Genomic DNA, 19,909 nt, shown 5'->3' with positions numbered 1-19,909 from the left:
TTATGTTAAAAGCTCGTCCACGCGTCACTTGGTTTGAAATATGGTTCACCGGATTCGCTTGTGTGATTTGCACTTGTAGTCTCGGGCACGCGTTCCGGAAATGACTGGGATCACCGCAGTTAAAGCACGATCTGGGTCGTGGGTTTTGGTAGGTTGGTTGTGGGTTCTGCGGGTAGACTGGTGGTGTTGGCGCAATTGGGTTGGCGGGAGGGACTCTACAGTTCTCAGCAGTGTGACCAGTACGGCCACATCGGTTACAAAGTCGACACGGGGTTTGGGTTGGGTGGTGAAATCTACAGGTTGGGCAAAAGGGGTGGTTTCCTGTGTAAGGTTTCTTAGTTGGCGGGGCAGGGAGTGCTGGATTGGTTAAGGCATAGTTGTGGACTATAGGGGGAGTTGGGTAGGCTGACAGAGGGTTAGGCGCGTAAACTGGGGGTTGGTATGCGGGTTGCTGGACAATGGGCGGGTTGGTAAGCGCATAGGCCTTGCGCCTGCGCTTGAGGTTGTTACGGTTTGAGGGTTCAGGTTTGGTTTCTGTTGGTTCAGGGACAGTCTTGGTGAGTTTGGTCTTTTCTGTTCCCCGCAGGAACAGGGTTCCTGCTCTGACATGGTTGTCGCTGAGCACAGCGGCCAACTCGATGGCGTCGGAGAGGGTAACTGGGTTTCTGGCCCATACAGAATCTTGAATTTCCATGGGGAGACCCCCAAGGAATTTCTCGATTGCTCGGCGTGAAGGGGTAACAAGGTGAGGGACCAGCAGGCTTAGTTCATGGAAGCGCGTCGCGTACTCGCGCGCTTCACCGCTGTACTGCTTAAGATTCCAAAATTCCTCCTCCAGGCGCTTAACTTCGTTGGGAGGGCAGAATTCTCGCGTAAGAATTTCCTTAAATTCCTCCCAGAGCATGCTGGAAGCAGCTTCTGCGCCACGCGCATGAGCTACTCCATTCCACCACGTAAGCGCTCTGGATTCCAGGACACTGGAAGCATATAGGGTTCGTCTGTCTGAGGGGCATTGGGTGTGGAGGAAAGTGTTTTCGATTTTCTCAAGCCACTGGAGCATCACGGTGGCTCCTTCAAGACCTGTGAACTTTGGAGGGTTACCCGCGTTAAAGGACTTAATGTTATAACTCGAGGTATTGTTTTGGCTCAAGGCTTGGGCTATTGCGGCGGCCATTTCCTGGGAACGTTGCTGTCTACGCATGCGCGAGGCTTCTCTTCTCTGAAATCGGCGAGATAGCGGAGGCATTCTATAAAAATTTTAATTTTAGTTAATATCTTGGTTTTAGCGCAAAGTTTTAATCTTATAAAGCTTGGTTTCACGGAGTCAGTTACAGTCAAAAGTTAAAGTAAAATAAATGATCCTAAATGCAGACTTAATAAAGGTAACGAATTCGAATCAAGAATCGACAATTCATGTATCACCATGACTTTCCGAATTCCCAATTTAAAATATACGAGCAAACGAGTATTGGAGATTGGCGATTCATGTATCACCATGACTTTTCAATCTTCAATATAAAATACACAAGAAAATGAGTATTGGAGGTTGACAATTCATGTATCACCATGACTTTTCAAGTCTCCAACCTCAGAACATAATCGTAAATGGAAATTGAAAATCAACTATTCATGTATCACCATGACTTTTCGGATCTTCAAATCCCAACAAACGAATAGGCAGAAAAAAATCAATAAAAATCGAAATTCAGCAAAAATCGAAATATCGCGAAATAAAACATAAAATCATATACTGCGCAAGCGCGAGCATATTCATAAATAACGAGTAATTAACAATAAGCGTGCAAACATGAGATTTCTCTCATGCGCGAGAAGGGACTCTTAGGTATTCTAGGCCGTTACGTCTAACCACCTATCCTAAAGTCAACGAGCTCTGATACCAATCTGTAACACCCCGACCAAAGGCGGATTATACATCGGGGCGCCACATATTGTTTCATTACTCGTGACACTATTGGGTGTCAATATTTAATAAATACATTCATTCGCGCACACGCAAAGCAAAAATAAGATAACATAAATCGTCATAAATCAATATATTATAAATCATAATATTCGAACAACAATAACTTGTCTTGATACATTTTAATCTAGGTCCAAAATAAAGAAAACTTCCTATGTGTCCACAAGCTCCAAAACAGCTACTGCAAACCTGAACATGTGTTAAAATAAACGTCAAACACTTGCGTGTTGGTGAGAAATCAAGTTTAATACAATACATAGATAACAATAAATCTGCGCGCAACATGTGTATGTCTGGTTTTCAACAAGGGTGTAATCTGATCGGGACCAACTCTAAGATTCATAAGACTGCCAGTGCTCACAATTGAGCTCACAAACAAAACAAACTGTGCATGTGTAAACAAAAGAGAAAATCATAAACGATAGTTCTCCCGTGTTCATCTAATGGTACCATGAAAACTGCGGAATAGACCGACAAGACGGTTAATGATCCACACATACAAATAAACAGCCAAGTCTACGTCCTCAACACATGGGATACTGCGCGACTAAAGTTCATAAACAAGTTTAAGACTCTAAGTTTGTATGAACACATGAACATCCCAAAACATTAAAAGCAAAAAGGGATTAGGTACGAGATTACTCACTTGATAAACGATGCGGTGTAAGATAAAGCAAGAACCAACTTTAAACAAGCACAAGTTAACCTATAAATAAGATTATTGTTTTAATGATTTGTTTTAAGTCTTGATTACAAGTTAGCATAATTAATAAGTAAATTATTATATATATATATTACCGGAAAAGCAGGGCAGAACAGGGAGGAAGACGGAGGCAGAGAGGGAGGCGGCAGAGAGAGCAAGGAGGAGGACAGGAGAGATTAAGTGTTTTGTGTGTGTAGTGTTAGGAAAATAGTACTATATATAGGCAAACCCTAGGGGACACAAACCCTAGAAAAGATCTCCAAAAGTAAAAGAAAAGATATCAACAGTAAAAAGTTCTGAAAAGTAAAGATATCAAAAGATATGGTAGCAGGGAAAAAGAGGAAAAGGCTGACAGGATTCAGAAAAAGGCATGGGAGAGGACAGATAAAGGTACAGGTCAAGCATGGAAAAAGCAGATCTCAAAAGATTATGTCAGTCACTTTATCTGTCAACCAATGGGGTTGGTGCGCATGCTGCGCCGAAAGTAACTTTTCAGACATAAAGCAGATTAGGTCAACAGCTCAAAAGATAAGACAACACAAAAGCAAACGGCTAGATTTAAACAGAAGAAAACTCGAAGGATTCAGCGCGAGAAGGCTAAGGCGCGAAGGCAGACACAGAAGGTCAAGAGAGCGCGAGCGCGAAGGTAGACAGAACCAACCTTAACGCGTCGCGGAAAGAACTACATTTCTAAGCGCGCCGCGGGAAGAATCACATTTCTTAGCGCGCCGCGGGAGGAACTAAAATTCCTAGCGCGCCGCGGGAAGAACTATAATTCTTCGCGCGTCGAGGGATGAACTACGATTCTTAGCGCGCTGCGAGAAGAACTACAATCCTTAGCGCGTCGCGGGAAGAACTACCGTTCTTAGCGCGCTGCGAGAAGAATTACAATTCTTAGCGCGCTGCGAGAAGAGTTCGTCTCGCGTAACGCTGAAACAGGTGGTCTTCACGCAGGATTTCTTGTAAGGGGTCTGGCGCGTGGAGCTGCGCAGACAACCTTAGGCGGGAAGGAACAAAGGACAAGCAAAGAGTTAGAAGAAAAAGAGGGAAACAAGGCGGAAAGAGAGGAGAGGGATAGAGGCGGGAAGGAAAATATATTATTATTATTAAAAATAAAGTATAAGTATAAATAAATATTAAATCATAAAAGAAAGAGTTCGGGTAAGGGAAACGGGTACCTGGGTCGGGTCGGATCAGGGCAGATGTCACATATGGGTCGTATAGGCTATGCATGACTGACAAGTGTACAGAGGGGGGAAAACAACTTTTTGCCGCCTATACGACCGTATAGACCAATACGAGCCGTATTGATATTTAATTGCTCGTATAGCACCTGGTACACCATAAAACCTATACGGGTCGTATAGGGCTATACGATCGTATAAAAAACTTTGCAGAAAAACATCATAATATAATCTTAAACGAAGGTTCACGGGGTACAACTACAAATTACTTAGGCAAGTATGTTATGTAAATTGAAATTCAATTTATCCTATTATAATATTCAACCTTTCAATACTTTACTCATCTTCAAGTCTTTATGCAAATAACTAAATATAACCTTGTAAGGTAGAACATTTACACTGTCTCTAACTTTCAAAATAAAGATAACATAACACATTCTAAAATGTCTAAAATTTTTTTAAAAATTGTCTATACGGCCCGATAGTGCTATACGAGGCACCAGAAACAATGACCGACAACTGCCGACACAACTAGGGTGCTCTAAGGCCCGTATAGCCCTATACGAGCAATATATGCAAAAAGTTGTATGTGAAGATCCATATTAGTGTATGAGGATCCTAAGCCTAAAGAAATTAAAAAAAAAAAAACCTAATACAATAACCAATACATAGATGGATAACCATACAAAAAGCTAAAAAGAAAAAAGTTGCTTTGAAGACTTGAACTCGGGTTAGTTAGTATTCCAAGAATTATGAAGTATCCATCAACCAAACAAACTCAATAATTTAAATAAATCTTGAAAGTAATTACATAAGTAGTCAAAATAATAGTCTTAAAAAACTTTGTGACGTCAAACTTCTCAATTATACTAATTTATAATAAAATAATGAAATATTTTAAATTCATGGATTATAAGTTTCAACATTAAGAAAGATTTAATTACACAATTTTATTATTTAAATTTAGACAAGTTTGTTTACTTAATTTTACACGGAAGCAATGTTGTAAAAGTCATTAGGCGGTACTAGGCGGTCGACTGGGGAGTTGCGAGTACTCGGGAGTAGTCGGGGATTACTCGGAAAATACCTAAGGAGTACTCGACCGAGACGGGAAGCACTCGATCTAGACGGGGAGTAATTGGGAAGTACTCGGCCGCCTACTCGGCAGTTTTACAACATTGCACGGAAGCAGCACATGGGTTTCTGTTCAATGAAATAAATAAAAGTGGTGAAATGGCTATGTATAGTAAAATGTGTATGCAGCCAAACTTACTTTTGTCATGATAATCAACACTTCTCAGGAAAAGCTTTACATACAAATTAATAATCATATATATATGGTCAAGAAACAACACAACACAACTCACTCTAACAATGGTGGACAAAGATTTAAGTAAAATAAATTTGGTCCAGGAAGAAGTTTATCATTCAAGTAAAAAAAGGAAGGCAGACAATTATGCTAAAGGGTACTCATTCTCATCTCTCATAATTTTTTTTTTGCATTAGAATTAAAAACAAAAAAACAAAAAAAACCTTCATTTGTTCTTAGGAGTATGTTATGTAATCTGCTTAAACCTGCAAGGTTTCAACTTATTAATTATGGTGAAGGCTTACTACTATTTATTTCATGTCAGTCTTAACTCTTAATAATAATAATAATAATAATAATAATAATAATAATAATGTGATTTCTACAAAATAATATCAATGTGATTTCTACAAGTATGACTCATTTTGGTGAGTGTAAGTGTTTAATAAATAATAATATTATGTGAATATTTGAAGGACTAAAGAAGCTAGTTTAATTTATATAGTTTTTCTTTCTTTTCATACTCTTGTGCTAAATTGAAATAATATGTAGGTGCAAGGATGATTCAGAGGAGGAGGTTGTTGAAGCATGCACTGTTGATGTAAGCACCAAATTACATAACATACATTATGGTATTATTATATGTATAATTCTTGAATATGTTTTGTAACTATTTACTTAATATTTTTATGCAGGGGTATGCTGCTTGCTCTGAACTTGATAGAATTAAATACTCCAAACAAATCATACAAAAAGTTTTCCCTATTGTCACAAGACTTAATGAAGATCAGCTAATGGAGAAGGAAATAGAGGCCAAGGTTAAAGGTGTATCTATATCAAAGTTACAATTACCGGATGCGGCCTGTGACATCGATGATGATATATTCTGGTAACTCATGAAACAAGTACTTCATTAATATTGTACAAGTAACTTTAAGTTATCATATAAAGTTATCTATTATGCAGTGACAACTGTGGATCATATTCCTTTGACTTTTATAGAAGCTGCACATGTGGATATGATTTATGCCTTGTGTGTTGCCGAGAGTTGCGTGATGGTCAACTTAACGGTATAACTTGTGGGTGGAAAGCCCGTGCAGATGGTAGCGTTCCTTGTCCACCGAAAGGTTGTAATGATGGGACACTTGAGTTGAAACGCATAATGAGCGTTAATTGGATTGCAAATTTGCTAGAAAAAACACAGCGAGTGTACAAAGTCGATAATACTAGTGACGATAATTCCCGAACTTGTTCTGAATCCAACATGAGGAATTTGTGTGCTTTGAGTGCTATGAACATTAAACCTCAACATATGCAGCATTTCCAATTTCATTGGTCAAAAGGTGAGCCGATAATAGTCAACGATGTTCTTTCAACCTCTTCAAAGGTAAGTTGGGAGCCGATGGTTTTATGGCGTGCTTGTAATCGTCCCCACGCTTATGAAGTGAAGGCAATCAACTGCTTGGATTGGAGTGAGGTCAGCATGATTATTATTATTATTATTAACACATATGTGTCACTCATGATATGCAGGTAACACTCAGCCTCAACAAATTCTGTAGGGGATACTCCGCGGGTCAATATACAAGGCACGGGTTGCCGTTGATTTTGAAGTTGGAAGATTGGCAGCCTTCGTTCTTATCTAAAGGAGAATGGCCCGGCCATTTCGTTGAATTAATGAACTGTTTGCCTTTTAAAGATTACACAAACTCGCATAATGGCTACCTTGACTTGGCTGCTAAGTTGCCTGATCTATCATCAAAACCGAACATGGGTCCAAAGACGGATATTGCTTATGGAGTTGAAGAGGAATTGGAATACGGAAACTCTGTTACTAAGCTTCACTATGATAAATCTGATACTGTATGGTTTCTTTTATACTTGTTAAAATATTGAAATCATTAGTTTGATGTGTTCGGGTGATCGGGTCCTTTTTCGTGCTTATAAGTTTCTAAAATAACTTGTAGGTGAATGTAATGACGCATACAAAATCCGGTGTCCTTGCATCCACAAAGCTTAACATGGTGAAACAAGAGCATGGTGACCAAAATGAAGCGGGCCGACAAAGAAACGACACGCTAGAGTGGAGTGCTCTGTGGGATATATTTAAGAGGCAAGATGCACCTAAATTAGAGGAATATTTGAGAAATCACTCGGCAGAGTTTACGCATACTGCTTTACTTTCAGATGAGCATATTTTGCACCCGATACATGACCGAACCTTTTACCTGCACGATGAACATAAAAGAAAGCTCAAAGAGGAATTTGGTATTTCTTTAAACAACTATATTTTTCTATTTCTTGCCATGCATATATAGATTCAGATTCATCGATCAGTCTATTTTTTATTCTGCTTAGGGATCGAACCATGGACGTTCAAACAAAAATTAGGTGATGCGGTTTTTATACCAGCTGGTTGTCCTTATCAAGTTAGAAACTTAAAGGTTAGAAACTTAGAATATAAATATATAATCATATTACTTATAAGTTTATTAAACAGTCTTTGCTAGCTAATGAGATAATATTTCCTCCTTACAGTCAAACACGAAAGTTGAACTCAACTTTATTTCACCTGAAAGTCTTGGCGAATGTATCCGCTTACAAAAAGAACTCCGTATGCTTCCCAACTATCACAAGGCCAAACAACAAAAACTAAATGTAAAGTATCGTAATTTCTGCACATAGTTTTTTTCGTTAATCAAATTAAGAAACTTGCGGTTGGCTGCATATTTATCTTTTACATAACATAACCTCCTATCTTTTTATGTTACATAGATTGGGAAAGATGATGTATGCATTAGACCACGCGGTATCAGAATTAAATGGGCTCGCTGATAACCTTCATGATCAGTTCGCCAAGGTGGCGGATATTTAAAAGTATGCATGCTGTAAGTTGTAACTTGTAACAACCTAATGTGATTTGATTCTCATGTTATTATATTAAAACTAGCTGCAGCGGGCGATGGTATGGATACTAATACATCAGAAGAACCTATAGGAGTGTGGAAAGGGAACGGCCTGCAGCAAAAGAGATTACAGGCGGTTAACCATCGGTATCCAGACACATTTAAAGGGCTGCAAATTCGTTCAAAGCCGTATTGGTTGTCCCTTTTGAAAGAACTGCATGCATTCATTAGAGGTTTTCTAGCAACGTCTGTGGATGCACTGGCAGAGGATCAGATCACTAGCCTCGAGGTGGATTTGAATGATTTTGAGGGGTTCGGTTTCAACCTGTCGTGGGCCCGCAAGAGGCTAGACATGGTGAAGAACCTCAAATTCGGAAATGACCCATTGAGACCGGAGCTGATGGCTTTAGAAGAGTCTTTTAAGTTGGGGTATAAAGAGTTGGTTGAGGCAAATGAGAGGCTGGAGACGGCTTGGTTAAATTATAATACTGCTAAAGATGCCCGGAACAAGAAGGTAAATGAGGCGGTACAGAAGTTTGGAGCCGAATATGATGACGTGTTGAGTCATAATCTCGGTTTTGGTATGCTACCCGGGTATTAGAGCATCATGCATTTATCGAATAGAATGACTCTTTGATGCAACGGTGAAAGAACCGGGCGTTTATCTCTAATGATATTGCGTGTGACGCAATCGGGCCCAAGGTGGTGATAGTCAAGATCATAGAAACCTAGTTGAAGCTAAGTGAACGATAAGTTCGGTTTTTACAAACACTAGTATATATCTGTATATAAAAAACAAACGCTAGTATAATTAAACATGATTAAAGATTAACATTACATAATCTATATCTATATCTATATTACATATAAAACATTTTAGATGGACAATTTCGTCATTTAACAACTTCCGATGAGACCCTTAAATCATAATTATACCTACCGCCGGGCACCACTTCAATTGCAATCAGTGAAGCGTTACACACTCCAATTACAAATCAGCATCTTAACTGAATGACTATTGGTTACCGACATTGAATCCTAAATTGATTGAGCAATTGTCTACTTCAATTGCAGTATGTAACGATTAAGATTAATTTGAATGGTTAAATTGATTACAACAATTCAGTGGTTCAATTCAATGGTTATGGGATTACTTCAATTAAGCGATTGGTTACCCACCCTCTGCTTTTAAATATGCCCCGTGTTTGCCATAACATGTTTCGTTATCATTAGCAGGCAAGTAATAATGTTCTGCTCTTTTTTGTCATGTCCAAAACCTAATTGTTATTTTAATATGTTTTTTACACAGGTTTTGTAAGCAATTGCAAGGTTGGTTCTTTTGGTTTCTACCCAGCAGGTATATTCTATGCTTATTCTTAAGTTTGGTTTACTTTCTTATAGGGACTTAACAGTATGAATTATTGACAGTTTCTGTAAAAGATGTAATCTTTTTGTTCTAGACATAATCTTTTTGGTCTTTTTTTAACATGTCCTTGTCATAATACTTTTTGTGACTTTGTGTCTTTGTTGCAAGCCCGTTTGGGGTTAATTATCCATTGGATTGGGCATGAAATTGACCAACTACACACGTGTTGCAGCAACGGCAGGTAACTAAAATTCATTTTGCATTGCGTGCGTACAAAAGAATATATTTGTTTTATTTCTAACTGTTGGGGTCATGTTTCTCATATTAATAAGGGTTAATAAACATATACTAAATATTTTAAATAAGAATTATACAAATAATAGGCTCGTTTAGGTTCGCAAGCTAGCTCGGGCTCGATAAGTGAAGCTCAGGTCCTGTCTTCTTTATTAAACGTGCTTGTTTTTAGGTTTGACCTCGACCTCGGTTAAGCTCGCCTCGATTCGAACTATTTGCGAGCTGATCTCAAGTTTGGTATCCCAAGAGTATCACCACAATTCAAGATGTTGCTGATCTTATTGAGAAGCTTGTTGAGAAGAAAGGCAGCGCATAATCATTGGATTATGTTTTTTTTTTGTTTTTGTTGATTTCAACTATTGGTGTGTGTGTAGAACATTGGTAGTTGTTTTATGTTTTTAGTTGGTATGCTGGAAACACAGTTAGTATGGTATGTTAAATATATTTGATTGCTACTGTTGAAAATATGACATTTTCTTTAATTGCAATTCAATATTTTATAAAAAGGTTCTTATGTTTAATTGTTTTTTTTTTTTTTGGCATGTGTTACTTTTTTCTATCAAGATTGGTGAAAGAGGCTAGTTGGGCTTATTCTGGATTTTGGGCTTGTAGCTGCAAAAATAAAAGTTGGGCCTGTGGCTGTATTTTTAGGAGTCCAAGTGTTGATGCATTGGAGCCCAGAAGTCAAAAATAATAAAAGAGCTGATAGGTTTATTATTGTATTAGCTTTTCTTTTGGTTACAAGAAGTCGTTCACTTTTGTTTTACGGTCTAGGGTTTGAGTCGTTTCAGATTGTTCTTGAGCGATAAGTTTTTAGCCATCACGTTGATGATTAATTTGTTACATCTTGTTGTCTAGATCGATTACTTTGGTTTGATTGTTCTTCAGTTTATGTTGAATTGAAGATTTGGTGTATTCTGGTTGTTTTTGGTTGAATAAAGGAGATCTTGAGTTTCTTGTTATCAATTAAAAACGGAGGCTAAATCACATTTTAAAGATTTTATCGCATACAATTTGTATAATGATTAGGACGGTCAATCATGTAACACTCATAATAATTAATAAGGATATATTGGTAATTCAAACCGAACTTCAAACCAACCTAAAAAATATAAACGACCTTTTAGTTATACTTCAGTTTATAGTTTATACTATGGGTCATATGTTTTACATGGTACGGTTTGACTTTTAAAAGACAATTTAGTTCCTTACATTTTAAATAGGTCATATGTTTTGAATGGGGCAGTTTGACCATATGTAAAATCGACCATGGAAATCATGAACCAAACACTGTGACTGAATTCCTATTGCGTACTCGAAACAACACGCAGGCTCTCCCACTACCAACCGAGAAACAGATATTAGTTAAAAGTAACGGCAACCATTAGACCTCCGCTTAGGGGTATTTCACGATGCCAAAACATAAATTTATGATAACATGTTATTTTTACTTGTGGTAGACATTATTTTGGCACTTGTGCGTGATTAACGCCAAATTATAATTACGTATTTCGATATTTGTAGATTCTTGATTTCTTTTCATATACACAATCCGTTTGTGTGTTATAATGAAAACGCCATCTACATACATATTGAATCATATACACAGTTGACGTATGGGCCATAAAATGGATGCAATTAACGTCCTACACATACACTCATACGTCCTACACATACAATGTCTAAAACCAACAATAACAATGGGTTGGCTGATGATACACAACCAAATTGAATCTATCTAATTTCTAAGCGTTTAATTTGAGCTATATGATAGTTTGAGTATGTACTAAAGTGTCACCAGAAACAAAATTTGTCCACCTCATTAACTTCCGGGTCCAATCTGAGTGTGTCCCCGCCGCAATGCGCGGGCACTCTTACTAGTATAATTTATTTAAAAACATACATAAGTTTTCATAAAATAAAATACATGGTTTAAACGTACTCTAGTCGAACAACCATTGGCATTGAGCGTCTAACGTCATACATCGTTGTTGACGGAATCAATGAGATTAGCTTGTACGTGGTGCGAGAAGAATTAACAGCGGCTTCCGCAACGGATCGCATCATGACTTACAGAAGGCCGGTGTGTAGAGACGCTCCTGTTGTTTGATTAGAATACATTTAAATTCCAAAAAAAAAGGAAAGAAAGTCTTGGTATTTTTTGGTGCAACTTGTATGATAATTTCCACAATAAATGATTGAAAACTAATAAAAATATAAAATAACTAAAAACTAGAGATGGCAAATGGGTTGGATTGGGTCAAACACGGGTCATGGGCCGAAACGGTTTGGGTCAAAATGGGTTAAGGTCAGAACGGGTCAACTAAAAATAGGGTTGTTTTGTTTGAGTTAGAATAGGTTAGGATCAAAACGAGTCAGAACTATTTTTTTTGAATGAGAATAATGGTGAAAACATTTTAGCATTTTTAAATTTTTTTGTTTTTAATTTATATTTTGAGTTATGATTTTATTATTATATATTTTTTTGAGGGGTTATTATTAAGGTCAAAAACCCCCAAAAAATATTCAAAATAATAATAAAAATGTAACGTCCTCGTTCTATAAATAAATAAATAAATAAAGTATCTTGACTTATTTTAGTTATCGTGTCGAGAGATGTCATCTAAATTAATTAAATAATAAGTAGTTAGTGGATAAGGATAATAAGGATTAATGGACTTAAAAAGGATTTGGGCTTAAAAGCCTTTGGGCTTTGCCTGTTTAAACCCTAAAACCCTAAATCTCATCCTTATCCTATTTAAACCCTAAATCTCATCCTAATCCTAATCTTTTCATATTTCTCCAATCAACTACACACACACATACAAATCCAACCTCAATCCATTTTCAAGTTACATCAATCCCCAAAAGATAAAACTTACAATCATTTCAATATAATACTCGTTAAGGTGATTAACATGAAACCGAGCCAAACCGACATAAAACGAGCCGAGCAAAACGAGTTTCAAGCAAATATAATATCAATAATAACAATAATATCTTGAGCTTTAACAACAATACAAACAACAATAGCAATCGGCATAAACGGGGTTTGACGAGACCTGAGTTACAAACTGTTCGGGCTCGAACCCGGAAACCCGATGCCTGACCCAACAGAAACAGACCCAGATCCAAACCCAGCCGGACCCGTGACAGCTCGAGTCGTAAGTGGAAGTGAAAACCATACCCGAACCCCTAGGAACCAGACCCGAATCCAAATAAGAACAGCCAAACAGTAACAGAGGCAACCCAGATCTGAACTCCTATGCTTTCGCGCGAAATGGCCGTGCGAAAAAGTTAAAAGGGGAAGGGAGCAAAGGAGAAGGGTTATGAGTAAGATGGTGGTAGGAGGGGGAGCCGGAGATGGGAGGATACGTAGTGGCGGTGGTGTGGCCGGAAATCTAGAGGGAGAGAGGAGGAGGGAGTGGCGGCTGTTGATGGGGATGAAGATGGAAAGGGTGGGTGGGGTTGGGTTTTATAATTAGGGTTAATAACAATAATAATATAATATTAATAATAATAATAATAATATAAAGTTTAATAATAATAATAATAATAATAATATGATAAATCTTTAAAATATAGATATAATGGTAATACGTAATTAATAATAGAATGGTGGTGATGTGGAACTCAACTAAAACCCGAACTCGAGACCCAACTTGTCTAACGAACCCGAACTCGCTTAAAGACGCTAACTTATTAACACGAGATGAATATGAACTAGAACGAAAACAAAAATAATATATACGTAAATAATGATAATAAATAAGATTAAAATATATTAAATTAATACGAACGGTTAAGGAAGAATACATGTCGGTTCGGTTAACTTAAAAGGTTAACACCGTTAACTTTAAAGATGAATAACGAGAAATTATAGAGGATTAACACATATATGTTATTAATAGTTAGTCGGGCACAGTTGAAGAAATGAATTACTATTGACGGTGAACGCAACAGGATTCAGGTAAGTTCTAGCCCCCTTTTTCCTTTAAACGTTTTTGGGGCTTTTGCATACTCATATATGAAAGAATAGATATATGTATATATATATATATATATATATATATACATATATATATATATTATAAGGACGTGATTACGCAGTAATTCATTAATATGTATTTAAATGTTTGAATGGTAGTTTATAGAATAGAAAGAGTTAGGGAGCAAGCCCTACTAATACTTGCGTAGAGTGTATGGACGGAAAAAGCACATGCACGAACACAATAAAGGACAAAAAACCTATACTGTGTCGGGCACGTGTTGTGATAGCAATGTGGTCTAATTATAGATACACCGATTTGATTGATTAGAATAATATGTATAACATGGTCTAGTTATGGATACTAGGGTGAGGTGGTCCAGTTATGGATACAATGAATAGGTGGTCCAGTTATGGATACAATGAATTGCTGGTCCAGTTATGAATACAATGAATAGGTGGTCCGATTATGGATACTAAGTGCAGTAGCTATAAATTATGTGTATATGTAGTACGATTGCATGGCATGATAATTTTAAATGCATAGATATGCGTTGTGTGAATGCATGGTCCATCTATGGATACTATTTGTGTAACACCCCGACCAAAGGCGGATTATACATCGGGGCGCCACATATTGTTTCATTACTCGTGACACTATTGGGTGTCAATATTTAATAAATACATTCATTCGCGCACGCGCAAAGTAAACACAAGATAACATAAATCAATATATTATAAGGCAAAATATTAGAACAACAAATAACTTGTCTTGATACATTTTAATCTAGGTCCAAAATAAAGAAAACTTCCTATGTGTCCACAAGCTCCAAAACAGCTACTGCAAACCTGAACATGTGTTAAAATAAACGTCAAACACTTGCGTGTTGGTGAGAAATCAAGTTTAATATCATACATAGATAACAATAAATCTGCGCGCAACACGTGTATGTCTGGTGTTTAACAAGGGTGCAATCAGATTGTGATCAAGCCTAAATAGATCATAGCTCATAGTTCATAGTTCAATCCGTGCTCCCAAATGAGCACAAAAACGAGAAAACATCTGTGCAAGTGTAAACAAAGAAAACCGTAAACGATAGGTCTCCCGTGTTCATCTAATGGATCCATGAAAACTTCGGAATAGGCCGAACAAAGCGGTTAATGATACACACATACAAATAAACAGCCAAGTAAACGTCCTCAACACATGGGATACTGCGCGACTAAAGTTCATAAACAAGTTTAAGACTCTAAGTTTGTATGAACACATGAACATCCCAAAACATTAAAAATAAAAAGGGATTAGGTACGAGATTACTCACTTGATAAACGATGCGGTGTAAGATAAGCAAGAACCAACTTTAAACAAGCACAAGTTAACCTATAAATAAGATTATTGTTTTAAGTCTTGATTATAAGTTAGCATAATTAGTAAGTAAATTATTATATATAATATATTACCGAAAAAGCAGGGCAGAACAGGGAGGAAGACGAAGGCAAGGAGAGAGACGGCAGAGGATCAACATGGTCTAATTATAGCAATGTGGTCTAATTATAGATACACCGATTTGATTGATTAGAATAATATGTATAACATGGTCTAGTTATGGATACTAGGGTGAGGTGGTCCAGTTATGGATACAATGAATAGGTGGTCCAGTTATGGATACAATGAATTGCTGGTCCAGTTATGAATACAATGAATAGGTGGTCCGATTATGGATACTAAGTGCAGTAGCTATAAATTATGTGTATATGTAGTACGATTGCATGGCATGATAATTTTAAATGCATAGATATGCGTTGTGTGAATGCATGGTCCATCTATGGATACTATTTGTGTAACACCCCGACCAAAGGCGGATTATACATCGGGGCGCCACATATTGTTTCATTACTCGTGACACTATTGGGTGTCAATATTTAATAAATACATTCATTCGCGCACGCGCAAAGTAAACACAAGATAACATAAATCAATATATTATAAGGCAAAATATTAGAACAACAAATAACTTGTCTTGATACATTTTAATCTAGGTCCAAAATAAAGAAAACTTCCTATGTGTCCACAAGCTCCAAAACAGCTACTGCAAACCTGAACATGTGTTAAAATAAACGTCAAACACTTGCGTGTTGGTGAGAAATCAAGTTTAATATCATACATAGATAACAATAAATCTGCGCGCAACACGTGTATGTCTGGTGTTTAACAAGGGTGCAATCAGATTGTGATCAAGCCTAAATAGATCATAGCTCATAGTTCATAGTTCAATCCGTGCTCCCAAATGAGCACAAAAACGAGAAAACATCTGTGCAAGTGTAAACAAAGAAAACCGTAAACGATAGGTCTCCCGTGTTCATCTAATGGATCCATGAAAACTTCGGAATAGGCCGAACAAAGCGGTTAATGATACACACATACAAATAAACAGCCAAGTAAACGTCCTCAACACATGGGATACTGCGCGACTAAAGTTCATAAACAAGTTTAAGACTCTAAGTTTGTATGAACACATGAACATCCCAAAACATTAAAAATAAAAAGGGATTAGGTACGAGATTACTCACTTGATAAACGATGCGGTGTAAGATAAGCAAGAACCAACTTTAAACAAGCACAAGTTAACCTATAAATAAGATTATTGTTTTAAGTCTTGATTATAAGTTAGCATAATTAGTAAGTAAATTATTATATATAATATATTACCGAAAAAGCAGGGCAGAACAGGGAGGAAGACGAAGGCAAGGAGAGAGACGGCAGAGGATCAACATGGTCTAATTATAGCAATGTGGTCTAATTATAGATACACCGATTTGATTGATTAGAATAATATGTATAACATGGTCTAGTTATGGATACTAGGGTGAGGTGGTCCAGTTATGGATACAATGAATAGGTGGTCCAGTTATGGATACAATGAATTGCTGGTCCAGTTATGAATACAATGAATAGGTGGTCCGATTATGGATACTAAGTGCAGTAGCTATAAATTATGTGTATATGTAGTACGATTGCATGGCATGATAATTTTAAATGCATAGATATGCGTTGTGTGAATGCATGGTCCATCTATAGATACTATTTGTGTAACACCCCGACCAAAGGCGGATTATACATCGGGGCGTCACATATTGTTTCATTACTCGTGACACTATTGGGTGTCAATATTTAATAAATACATTCATTCGCGCACGCGCAAAGTAAACACAAGATAACATAAATCAATATATTATAAGGCAAAATATTAGAACAACAAATAACTTGTCTTGATACATTTTAATCTAGGTCCAAAATAAAGAAAACTTCCTATGTGTCCACAAGCTCCAAAACAGCTACTGCAAACCTGAACATGTGTTAAAATAAACGTCAAACACTTGCGTGTTGGTGAGAAATCAAGTTTAATATCATACATAGATAACAATAAATCTGCGCGCAACACGTGTATGTCTGGTGTTTAACAAGGGTGCAATCAGATTGTGATCAAGCCTAAATAGATCATAGCTCATAGTTCATAGTTCAATCCGTGCTCCCAAATGAGCACAAAAACGAGAAAACATCTGTGCAAGTGTAAACAAAGAAAACCGTAAACGATAGGTCTCCCGTGTTCATCTAATGGATCCATGAAAACTTCGGAATAGGCCGAACAAAGCGGTTAATGATACACACATACAAATAAACAGCCAAGTAAACGTCCTCAACACATGGGATACTGCGCGACTAAAGTTCATAAACAAGTTTAAGACTCTAAGTTTGTATGAACACATGAACATCCCAAAACATTAAAAATAAAAAGGGATTAGGTACGAGATTACTCACTTGATAAACGATGCGGTGTAAGATAAGCAAGAACCAACTTTAAACAAGCACAAGTTAACCTATAAATAAGATTATTGTTTTAAGTCTTGATTATAAGTTAGCATAATTAGTAAGTAAATTATTATATATAATATATTACCGAAAAAGCAGGGCAGAACAAGGAGGAAGACGAAGGCAAGGAGAGAGACGGCAGAGGATCAACGGCAGAGAGCAAGGAAGAACAGGAGAGATTAAGTGCTTGTGTGTGATGTGTTAGGAAAATAACATTATTATTTATAGAGAAACCCTAGGGAACACAATCCCTAGAAAAGGGGAAAAGATCTCAAAAAGCAAAAGATTCCAAAAGCAAAAGATATCAAAAGATATGGCAGCTGCAGGGGGGCAAGATAAAGCTGACAGGGAACATTAAAAAGCATGGGCGGATCAGATAAAGGTACTGGTCAAGCATGGAAAAAGCAGATCTCAAAAGATAATGTCAGTCACTTTTTCTGTCAACCAATGGGGTTGGTGCGCATGCTGCGCCAAAAGTAACTTTTCAGACATAAGATATGTCAGGTCAACAGCACAAAAGATATGATAACACAAAAGCAAACAAAACAGAAGAAAAGATAAGTCTAGCGCGAAAAAGCTGCGCGCGAGAAGGCTAAGGCGCGCCGCGGGAAGAATCACATTTCTTAGCGCGCCGCGGGAGGAACTACAATTCCTAGCGCGCCGCGGGAAGAACTATAATTCTTCGCGCGTCGAGGGATGAACTACGATTCTTAGCGCGCTGCGAGAAGAACTACGATCCTTAGCGCGTCGCGGGAAGAACTACCGTTCTTAGCGCGCTGCGAGAAGGATTACAATTCTTAGCGCGCTGCGAGAAGAGTTCGTCTCGCGTAATGCTGGAACAGATGGTCTTCACGCAGGCTTCCTTGTAAGGAGTCTGGCGCGTGGAGCTGCGCAGACAACCTTAGGCGGGAAGGACAAAGGACAAGCAAAGAGTTAGAAGAAAATGAGGGAAACAAGGCGCAAGGGCGGGACGGCGACAAGAGGGAAAAGAAGGCGGAAAGAGAGAAGAAGAGGGACGGGACGGCGGAAAGAAAGAGAGAAGAAGAGGGACGGGACGGCGGAAAGAAAGAGAGAGAAAGAGGCGGGAAGGAAAATATATTATTATTATTAAAAGTAAAATATAAGTATAAATAAATATTAAATCATAACAGAAAGAGATCGGATCAGAGAAACGGGTACCTGGGTCGGGTCGGATCGGGTAAGATGTTACAGTCTCCCCTACTTTAAGAAATTTCGTCCCGAAATTTATCTCGAAGTAGGTTGCGCAGAGATCAGGTGCGGGTACTTGATCTTCATTTGATCTTCCCTTTCCCATGTAAACTCGGCTCCGCGCTTGGACTCCCAGCGAACTTTCACGATGGGGATGCGACTGCGCTTGGTTTGCTTAACCTCGCGATCCATAATCTCAACAGGCTTCTCAACGAAATGCATAGATTCATCAACTTGAACTTCATCAAGTGGAATGTGAAGGTTCTCGTCTGCTAAACACTTCTTGAGATTGGATACATGGAACGTTGGATGCACATTACTGAGCGCGGGCGGCAGGTCAAGTCTGTAGGCAACTTTTCCTACACGCGCGAGAATCTTAAATGGTCCAACATATCGAGGAGCAAGCTTACCTTTCTTCCCAAAGCGGACAACACCCTTCCAGGGCGACACTTTGAGGAGAACAAGATCACCAACTTGAAATTCGAGAGGCTTCCGCCTACGATCTGCGTAACTCTTCTGTCGGCTTCTGGCAGTCAGCAGATGATCACGGATCTTGGCGATTTTATCGGTTGTCTCTTGAACAAGTTCGGGTCCTGTGATTTGAGCTTCTCCCACTTCGCTCCAACAAATCGGGGAGCGGCACTTACGACCGTAAAGTGCTTCAAATGGGGCCATACCGATACTGGAATGATAGCTGTTATTATAAGAGAACTCAATCAAAGGCAGGTGTGAATCCCAATTACCTCCAAAATCAAGAACACAAGATCGGAGCATATCCTCAAGAGTTTGGATAGTTCGCTCAGACTGACCGTCAGTCTGAGGATGATATGCCGTACTCATGTCCAAGCGAGTTCCTAGCGCAGATTGGAGAGATTTCCAAAAGCGAGATATAAAACGGCCATCGCGATCGGATATGATGCTCAAAGGAGTACCATGGCGGCAGACAATTTCCTTGACATAAAGCTGCGCGAGATGCTCAACACGGTAGTTTTCACGAATGGGCAGGAAGTGAGCAGACTTAGTCAATCGATCCACTATTACCCAAATGCTATCATGTTTGCTTGCTGTCAAAGGTAACTTGGTAATGAAGTCCATCGC

At 38.1% G+C, this 19,909-nt stretch overlaps 1 protein-coding gene across 1 annotated transcript; it reads left to right on the top strand.

The window, feature by feature from the left end:
• Nucleotides 1-5,866: 5,866 nt before the first annotated feature.
• LOC143547608 (lysine-specific demethylase JMJ26-like) lies at nt 5,867-8,693 on the top strand. The gene is made up of 7 exons (XM_077038995.1): nt 5,867-6,066; nt 6,144-6,654; nt 6,711-7,040; nt 7,145-7,445; nt 7,536-7,621; nt 7,716-7,845; nt 8,128-8,693. Exons 1-7 carry the CDS (start codon nt 5,867-5,869, stop codon nt 8,682-8,684), a joined length of 2,115 nt encoding a protein of 704 aa, XP_076895110.1. The 3' UTR covers nt 8,685-8,693.
• The last annotated feature ends 11,216 nt before the right edge of the window (nt 8,694-19,909 follow it).

Source organism: Bidens hawaiensis, unplaced genomic scaffold (genome assembly GCF_021521415.1).
Source record: "Bidens hawaiensis isolate Kalapana, Puna unplaced genomic scaffold, B.hawaiensis_p1.1 tig00014763_1, whole genome shotgun sequence".
In the NCBI taxonomy this organism is placed as follows: Eukaryota; Viridiplantae; Streptophyta; class Magnoliopsida; order Asterales; family Asteraceae; genus Bidens; species Bidens hawaiensis.
This window is presented reverse-complemented; position numbering and strand designations above follow the sequence as displayed.